General features: G+C 48.0%; 1 protein-coding gene across 1 annotated transcript in view; it reads right to left on the bottom strand.

The window, feature by feature from the left end:
* Dhc36C (Dynein heavy chain at 36C) overlaps positions 1–10,000 on the bottom strand; it is a 93,921-nt gene that overhangs the window by 16,381 nt on the left and 67,540 nt on the right. Inside the window, exons 51-63 of the mRNA XM_070130484.1 lie at positions 9,571–9,691; positions 8,602–8,741; positions 7,746–7,834; positions 6,684–6,837; positions 6,027–6,160; positions 5,002–5,193; positions 4,216–4,375; positions 2,750–2,995; positions 2,269–2,466; positions 1,781–1,973; positions 1,473–1,618; positions 977–1,129; positions 367–518 (exon numbers count right to left, since the gene is read on the bottom strand). Coding sequence (XP_069986585.1) covers positions 367–518; positions 977–1,129; positions 1,473–1,618; positions 1,781–1,973; positions 2,269–2,466; positions 2,750–2,995; positions 4,216–4,375; positions 5,002–5,193; positions 6,027–6,160; positions 6,684–6,837; positions 7,746–7,834; positions 8,602–8,741; positions 9,571–9,691 — 2,078 coding nt within the window. The remainder of the gene's footprint in view (positions 1–366; positions 519–976; positions 1,130–1,472; positions 1,619–1,780; positions 1,974–2,268; positions 2,467–2,749; positions 2,996–4,215; positions 4,376–5,001; positions 5,194–6,026; positions 6,161–6,683; positions 6,838–7,745; positions 7,835–8,601; positions 8,742–9,570; positions 9,692–10,000) is intronic.

Here is a 10,000-nt window from a genome sequence, read left to right as displayed (position 1 = left end):
CTTCCTTCACCCCAACTGCCCTCTCCTCTCCCTCCCCATCCCCCTCCCCTCTCCCCTCAACCTCGCCCTGAGGCCCTTCGGTCATCATCCCACTGAACCTTCCTTCCCCCTCTCCTCAATTCCCCTTTCCTCCTTCCCTATCTCCCTCCCCAGCCCTTTCCTCCCTTCCCTATCTCCTCCCCTGCCCTTTCCCCCTTCCCTGTCTCCTCCTTCACCTCCCTTTCTTCCGATTTTCCTCCCTCCCTCCATCCTTTATTCATCCCTCCCCTCCCTCCCTTCCCTCTGCATCCCACCAACCCCCCTCCCCTTACCTCCCCTCATCCTCTTCTCATCCCCCCTCCCCTTACCTCCCCTCCCCCTCCTCACCTCCTGAGATTGGCCCTGAGTCCCTTCGGCGGCTCGGTCACCATCTTGATACTGGACTGGAGCACGGAGACGGGGAAGTGGGCGGACGGGTAGCTCGTCAACCACAGGCGGAAGTCGGCGTGGGTCGTCTCGGGGTTGAGCTCCTCGCATAGCTGGGGGTGAGAAGGGGGGGGGGAGGGTAAGGGTAAGGGTAAGGGTAAGGGTAAGGGTAAGGGCAAGCGTAAGGGTAAGGGTAAGGGTAAGGGTAAGGGTAAGGGTGGGGGTGAGGGTGGGAAGGGTGGGGGTGAGTGAGTGAGGGAAGGAGGGAGGGAGAGGGTGAGGGTGGTAAGGGTGGGAATGAAAGAGGAGGATGGGAGGGAGGGATAGGGGGAGGGAGAAATGGTTGGAGAGGGAGGGAAATGAAGAGGGTAAGGGAGAGAATGCATAGATGGGCATGAAGGAGGGAGGGAGAAAGAGGAAAATGAAGATTATACGATTTACAAGAAGCAAAAGAATTTAACCATGAATCAGCAAAAGCTCAGAACAATGAAATTATTGTCAAATAAGAATAGAGTCACGTAAAAAAATGAAACATCAGCAGATAAAAAAGTCAAAATCAACATCCTCTTACCTTCTCCAGCTGCGGCATGAAGGACTTGGCGAGGTGGCAGTTCTGCAGAAGGACCCACGTGCCGATCCTGACGCCCTCCTCGATGAGCCTCCGAGCCACGGGTCCTTGCCCTTGGCCCAAAGACACGCTCTGGAGACGCTCACCGCCCATACCCTGGGGGAGGACGCGGAGGGAGGAGTTTAAGGTAGTGGGCGAGTGTTGTAGACTGCCAATGATTCGGTTCGTTTTTTTTTCGTGATTCAAGTCAATGGTGTGATTCAGTCGATTCGTGGTTCACTCCTTGGCTTAACAAATGCAGTGACTTGACTACCCGCACTTATCAAGTAGCTCAACCAAACCAGTGACTTCCGAGGACCCGCTTTCCCCCAAATAACCAGTGACTTCCGATGACCCTAAATTCACCCAACGCTTCAACCAAACCCTAAACTTCCTTAAAAAAGAAAGAAAGAAAGAAAAGAAAGAAATAAATAAATAAAGAAAAAAAAAAAAAACTCACCTGGTCTTCGGCGAACTTGAGGAGGAGCGCCGTCGGGTCAGCGCCGGGTGTGAGCAGGAAGATGAGGGGGAGGCAGCAGTGGGAGTCGGTGAAGGTGCGGGCCAGGTCGAAGGGCGGCGCCTCGATGTACGCCTTGCCGAGGAGGTCTGATGGGAGAGAGAGAGAGAGAGAGAGGGTGATGAGAAAAAGAAAGAGGAGGAGAGGAGGAAAAAGAGGAAGAGGAAGAGTAGAAGTTGGGAAAAAATAAAATATTAATCAAAAGGAAAGAAAAAAAGAAAAAAAGGATAGGACAATGGACAACCACTCACCCGCGACATAATCCTGCACAGCGGCCACCACCTTATCCGGGCGAAGGCACCGAAGGACACACAGCAGCTGCATGCGGGAGAGGGGGACCTCCTGGCCCTCCTTAATACTCGGGATCGTCTCCTTCTGCGGCGTCTCGGACTCGAAAACGGCGCGCCACTCCTCCAGGTGCTCCGCGAACTCCATCACAAGGTGCTGAAAGGGGGCGGGGCTTTTATTTATTGGTTGATTTTTTTTATTCGTGTTTATTGGCTTATTCTTTCTACTTAATGGTGGTTGTTATTACTGTTATCAGTGTTTGCTGTCTTAATTATCATTATTACTGTTACTGCTATGTCATCTTTATATTACCTGTTATCATTTTCATATAATTGTGTGTATAAGTGATAGAAATTAATTTGCTGCACGAACAGAGAGAGAAATGAATGAAATACAACCAAATTATCCATAAATTATCCTTCATTATGATTTTCGCCACATTTCTTCCCACCTTGAGCGACGGGAGGCAGTGAAGCCACTGAATTTGCTGCCAAGATGTCTCTGGGAGCCACTCGGGGGCGGGGTTTGGGGAAGGGCCGGTGGACAAGGCCACGCCCCCCGTCAGGAGGAAGAGCCACTCAGCGTCGTCCACGTTCTTCTCGGCGCGCTGGAGGTTCACGCACATCAGGAAGGAGAAAACTAGCTTGTCCTGCAAAAGCCATAGTCAAAAGAAGGATAAACTGAAAATATATAAACGAATAAATGAATAAATAGATAAAGCAAATCACCAGAATGTTCATTTATATGTATACTCACACAAAATCAAAGAAAACGAAGCCAAATACGACCTCTTAAGAATATCCCAAATACACAAAAACTAACGACAAGAATGAAAGAAAAAAGAAAATAAAGGAAAACACAAAAACATAAGAAAGGCAAAAAAAAAAAAAAAAAAAAAAAAAAAAAAAAAAAACCCCACTGCCCAAGCTCACCTTCTCGAAAAGCCCGGTGCACACGTTATGGTACAGACTGAGCGTGAAGTGGCTCTGCAGGGCGTTGAGTCGATCGGGCAACTCGCTCGCCTTCTCCGAATTATCTATCGAGTTGGAGAATAGATTGACGAACCAATTGAGGGAGAACTGGTACATGGGGTCCAGGGCGGCTAGGTCCCTCAGGGTGAAGAACAGGATGGAGGCGGTGACGGCGACGGGGCGGTACCCCAGGCGGGTGGCGTTGATCTGTTGCAAGGGGAGAGGGGAGGGGAGGGGGGGAGAGGGGAAGGGAGGAGAGGAGGTTCAGAAAGGTCGATGTGGGTAGGATTTTATGAGATTGATATTTTGTTCCATTTCTATTTTATTTTTATCTCATTTTCCTTTTTTTCTTATTTGTTTGACTTTTTTTATTCATATATTCATTTATTTATTTATTAACGTGTTTATTCCTTAATCTGTTTATTTATTCATATATTTATCTTTTTTTCCTGCGGTTTCACGTTCCAAAGTGTTTATATTCAGTCCCTTCCCCTCTGCTTAATCATTTCATACTCCCATTTCATAACCCCCATACCCCTTCCTCCCCTCTGAGCAACAACCCCCTTACCTCCGCTCCCTTCCCTCTCCCAGTTCCCCCTTCCCCCTACCTTCCTCCATCACTCCCTCTTCCCCCCTTTCCCCCCTTGCACCCACCTTTTCCGTCTCTGCTCTCCCCCCTTTTTGCCCCCTCCACCCACCTTCTCCGTCTCTTTCTCCCCCTTTCAACCCCTCCTCTCACACTCTCTTCTCCACTTTCCACTCACCCCTACCTCCCTCCTCCACTCACCCCTCCTCCTTTTCCCCTCTCTACCCACAGTCCCTCCACCCCCTTCAGCCCACCTCCCCCTTTCCCCCTTCCACCCACCTTCCTCCCCCCTCCACCCACACTCCATCCTACCCCCTTCCACCCACCATTCTCCCATACTCCTTCCCTCCGATATACCACCCCCTCCTACCCTTCTCTCCTCCATCCCCAACACACCCTTCATACATATAACCCCTCCCCCTCTCCAACTCCCCTTGGACACACAACACCTTATCCTTCCCCTTCCATTCACCCCTTCCCACACTCCCTCCTCCCCCCTTCATTCCCATCTCCCCTTCCCCCTTCCACACACCTCCCCCCCTCCACCCATACTCACTCCTCCCCACTTCATCCCACCTCCCCTTCCCCCTTCCATGCACCTTCCACCCTCTTTTCTTCCCCTTCCCTCCCCCTCCCCCATCCACCCACCTTCTACTTCACCCCCATCCACCCTCTCCCCTTCCTTCATCCCCCTCCCCCTATCCACCGCCCTTCTTCTCTACCTCCCGCCTTCCACCCACTTTCCCCTTCCCTTCCATCAACCCACACTCCCTCCTTCCCTTCCCCTTCCCCCCCATCCACCCACCTTCCCCCCCCTTCCCCTTCCCCTTCCTCCACCCACCTTCTTCTCCGTCTCCTCCGCGATCGTCTGCTTCTCCTGCGTCTCCTTCACGAGGCGGTTGGCGTCGCTGAGGATGTTGATGGCCGTCTCGTCCTCCAGGATGCTGCCCTTCGAGGAGGAGAGCGTGGAGAGGATGCGGTCCTCTAGCTCCTTCAGGTTCCTGTAGGAGGAGGAGTAGGAGGAGGAAGAGGGAGACGTGTCAAAAATTGTTGGGGAAAAAGGGGGAAGGGAAAAAAAGGGGAAAAAATCGAAGGGTATTAGGGAATCTTAAGTATTATTATTATTTTTTATCGTTTTTTAAAATCTTATCTGGTAATTATGCTGCGTTTATCATTATCTGTTGAAGGTGATATTCGTCATTTCCGATTTTAGGCGATCAAATCATTACTCTTTTATCAATTCTTGACACTTTTCAGTCTGTCTGTCTGTTTCCATTCTCTCACCGCATTATGTATAAACCGCAAATTGCAACATGCCTAGATATACATATATTCTGCGATATTACGAATGCACATGTATTAAATTTTACATGCAAAACACACACACACACACACACTTATACATATATTAATCTATTCATTTATACACATACACATAACTTGCATCTCTTAATAAAATACCTCTCAGGGCATGGCTATCTACATTATTTACAAAATATGCATAATTACAAATGGATATCTACAAACATGAAATCGCATCAATCAACAGGACTTAACAAACGTTACTAAAAAATCATATAAGTTGTTACTCCGCAAACTCTCATCCTTCAAATAAAATATCACTCACTTCTTATTCTGCGCTGTCTGGAGCATGAGCGTGACCCTCTCCTCCTCGAGTTCGGGTTTCTCGTGGGCCACAACGAGGGCGAGCAGCTGGTCCTCGAGCCCGGCGCCGGTGAGGGCGAAATTCACGAGGGTCACCTTCACTGAGACTTCCGGCACGTAGTTGGGGTTGCTCAGCTTGGTCGTCAGGTACATTCTGGGGGCGGGGGGAGGGGGCGGGGGTTATCTCTGTTTGTTTATAGGTATGTCTGTCTGTATGTTTCTGTCTATTATTTTTGTCTGTTTCTGATTTTTTTTCTTTCTCTAACTCTGTCTTTGTTTGTATGTCTGTTTCTCTCTCTCTCTCTCTCATATATATATATATACAGGTAGATATACATATACATATTACAATCACACACGCACACACACACGCACACACGCACACACACACACACACACACACACACACACACACACACACACACACACACACACACACACACACACACACACACACACACACACACACACACACACACACGCACACACACACATATATATATATATATATATATATATATATATATATATATATATATATATATATATTATGTAAAATGTATCTATATATCTATTTACTTTTATATCTATTATCTACCTTTCTGTTTACTTATATATATTTTCCTCTTTCTGTTTATCTAAACTATCTACCTAGCTACTTACTTACCTATTTATCTGTTTATTACCTACCTACCTATCTATTTATACCTGCCAATCTATCCATCTATCTATATATACATCCACTCACCTATCTATCCACCTACCACACCTATCTATTTATCCATCTACCTACCTATCTATCCACCTAAGCATCTATCTATCCATTAACCCCCCTCCCTACAAACTCACCCACCCACCCTCCCAACCCACCCACCCACCCAACCCACCCACCAACCTACCCCATCCAACCCACCCACCCAAACCCCAACCCACCAACCCACCACCCTAACCCACCAACCCACCAACCCACCCAACCCACCAACCCACCTGAAATCCGCTGAGTACTCAATGGTAGCGTCGCCGAGCTTAATACACGTCGACCCACTCTGCTTGAACGTCTGCTTGAGGAGAAGCGGTTCGAGGATCGGGTCCAACTCCTCTCCCACGTTCTCGAGGAGGACCTTGGAGGGTGAGAGGGGAGGGGAGAGGGGGGGAGGTGTTAAGAGGGTGTATGTAAGGGGACGGATGGAGGTTGATCGAGAGATGGGTGGATAGATACACAGACAGACATGTAGATAAATGGATGAATAGATAGATGAATAGATTGATAGAGATAGATGGATAGATAGAGAGAGGGAGAGGGAGTTGGATGGATGGAAAGACAGAGAGAGAGAAAGAGAGAAAGAGAGAGAGAGAGAGGAGAGAGAGAGAGAGAGAGAGAGATGAGAGAGAGAGAGAGAGAGAGAGGAGAGAAGAGAGAGAAGAGAGAGAGAGAGAGAGAGAGAGAGAGAGAGAGACAGAGAGAGGGGGGAAAGAGGAAGAGGAAGAGAAAGAGAAAGATAGATAGAGAGAGAGACAGTGTGAGGAAGAGAAAAGGCAAACGCGAACGATAAAAAAAAATCAACTATGTAAAAAAAATCCCCCTTCAAAACAAATCCTTCACCCCTTCAAAAAACAAACAAACAAACAAACAAACAAACTCACCGGTTGTCCGAACTGCACGCAATTCTCGAGCGTGCGAATGAAGTCAGGATCGGACAGCTTGACGACCTGCAGCGAGTTGTCCTTCTCCATGTTGCGGATCCACTTGTTGGCCTGCCCCTGGGGGTCGATCAGCAGGGGCCAGCGGGTCGTGTTGCTGAGGGGGGAGAAGGTGGGGGGTGAGAGGGGGTGGAAGGGGTGGGGGTGGGGGTGAGAGGGGGTGGATGGGGTGGGGGTGAGAGGGGGTGGATGGGGTGAGAGAGGGACGGATGGGGTGGGGGTGTGGGGTGAGAGGGGGACGGATGGGTTGGGGGTGAGAGGGGGACGGATGAGGTGGGGGTAAGAGGGGGTGGATGGGGTGGGGGTGTGAGAGGGTGTGGATGGGGTGGGGTAGGGGCGGATAGGGTAGGGGTGGGGGGGTGGATGGGGTGAGAGGGGGTGGATGGGGTGGGGGTGTTGGGGGAAGTGGGGAGGGGGTTTGGTTTTGATGTACGTGTGTTGCATGTGCATAGATGTACGGAGATATAGGAATAAATCGATCGATAAACAAGCGTACAGATATGCATACACGTATACACATACACATGTACACTATACACAGACACACATACTCACACTAACATATACGCACACACACACACACAGGCACCCCACTATACAAAGCCACATAACAGATGATTTTTAAATACAAATCCATATTTACAGATACATCTTTTCATCACCCGACAGTCGCCACATCCCAAATCCTCCCAAACTACACCACAACACGAAATAAAAAGAAAAAAAGAAAGAAAGGAAGAAAAAATAATAATAAAAAATGAAGAATTATTTACGAAGGACTTCCAACCAACCTGATAATGACCATGAATAAAAAACAAATCAAACAGTAATTAAACCCACACACGCACACACAAAAACTCATCCACGAAGGATTTCCAACCCACCTGATAATGAATAAATAAATACTAATTAAGCAGTAATTAAAAAAACTCACCCACTAAGTTTTTCTAACTAATTAAACAGTAATCGAAAAAAAAACTCACACACGAAGGACTTCCAACCCACCTGATGATGACACCGTTGTCAATGCTGAAGGGGTCTGTTGGCAGGCCGTTGAGAGTCCAGTCCCTGATGGTCAGCGGGTCGCCGAGCACCTGTGGGGGAAGGGAGAGAGAGAGAGAGAGAAAAGGGAAGGTGATGAAATGGGCACACAGATACACACACACACAAACACAAACAAACCCACACAAACGTACACACACACACCCCTTCCCTTTCCACACACAAACACACAAACACAGATAAAACACACAAAAATGCACACACACACCCTACACACAAACACACACACACACAAACACTCACATAACCTCGCTCCCCCCTACAAACACACACACACACAACCCCCACCCCCTTACACATATCCTCACCCACATCGCATCCCCACCTACACACACACACACACACAATCCCCACCCCCCTACACACATCCTCACCCCATCCCCCCCTACACACACACACACACACACACACACACACACACACACACACACACACACACACACACACACAACCCCACCCCCTACACACACAACCCCCACCCCCTACACACACACAACCTCCACCCCCCTACACACACACAACCTCCACCCCCCTACACACATCCTCACCCCATCCCCCCCTACACACACACACACACACACACACACACACACACAACCCCCACCCCCTACACACACAATCCCCACCCCCTACACACATCCTCACCCACACCCCATCCCTCCTACACACTCACACACAACCCCCACCCCCTTACAACACACACACAACCCCCTCCCCCCATCCCTCCCCCCACCCCCTACACACACAACCCCCACCCCCTTACACAAATCCTCCCTCACACCCCCACACCCCGCCGTACCTGTGAGAGCACGAACTCCCCCGAGCAAGGCACTCCCCGCGCCTGGCACTCCCGGAGCCACTTGGCACTCTGCTCGGCACGGTACTCCGGGGTGAAGGCACCAAGGTACGCGATGTTGCCCGCGGCTAGAAGCATGTCGCCTGTGTGGGAGGGCGATAGATAAGTAGATAGATAGATCAAATAAGTGGATAGATAAAGATTAGATTAGATATATAGATTGATAGATAAATAAATATATGGAATTGATAGATGGATCAGATATATAGATAGATGGATAGGTGGAGATATAGATGGATAGATAGATCAAACACATAGATAGATAGATAAGATTAGATATATAGAGCAATGGATAGATAGATAAATAGATCAAACAGATAGATAGGTCAGATAAAAATAGATATATAGGTAGATGGATAGATAGATAAATAGAGGGATAAATCAAATTAGATTAGATATATAGGTAGATGGATAGATGGCTAGGTAGATAAATAGAAAGACTGAAACATAGATAGATACAATGATCCATTGATTTAATCAGAGAGATAGACTGGATTAGATAAACTGAAAGACAGATTGAATCAGACAGACAGACAGACAGATAGACTGGATAAGATAGACAGATAAATAAAGTGGATAAGGTTTGAGAGAGAGAGAGAGAGAGAGAGAGAGAGAGAGAGAGAGAGAGAGAGAGAGAGAGAGAGAGAGAGATAGAGAGAGAGAGAGAGAGAGAGGAGAGAGAGAGAGAGAGAGAGAGAGAGAGAGAGAGAAAGGATATTCTTTCAGTGATTAAAACAAAAGATTTCCCCCCTCCTGAAAAATAAAAAGGGTAATTTAAAGAAAAAAGAAGAAAAGGGAAGAAGCCGAAAACATATAATACAAAAAGGGAAAACAAAACTAAGAAAAAAAAAGAAAAGCAACACAAAGCGACAATAAGAAAATAAGAAAGCAAACTCTCCCCGAACGACCCACCTGTGAGGTAGATGTAGACCTGCGCCAGGTGGTGAGCGTTGTCAGTCCAGCGGGTCTTCTCGCCGCCCAACGCCGCCAGGAGCTGCTCGGCGCGGTCCTTCTTGATGCTGCACAACTCCACCTGCGGGAGGAAGAAGGACAAGGGAATTGTGGGGGTTAGCTGTATCTTTGTCTCAGTTGCTGGCTGTTTCTGTGTCTGTTTCTGTTTTTTCCTCCTTTTCTTTCTCAATTGTTGTTTCTTTCTTTCTCTCTCTCTCTCTCTCTCTCTCTATCTATCTATCTATCCATCTCTTTCTCTCTCTCTCTCGCTTGATCTCCATTCAGACAACTTCTGACAGTGATCTCCAATTATGATTATGGTTACACAATCGCGCGCGCGTACACACAAACACATCTATCTATCTATCTATCACTATATATTTATCTATCT

This window comes from Penaeus vannamei, chromosome 2 (genome assembly GCF_042767895.1).
Source record: "Penaeus vannamei isolate JL-2024 chromosome 2, ASM4276789v1, whole genome shotgun sequence".
NCBI lineage: Eukaryota > Metazoa > Arthropoda > Malacostraca > Decapoda > Penaeidae > Penaeus > Penaeus vannamei.
The sequence above is the reverse complement of the archived record's forward strand: the minus strand, read 5'-3'. Positions and strand labels throughout refer to the sequence as shown.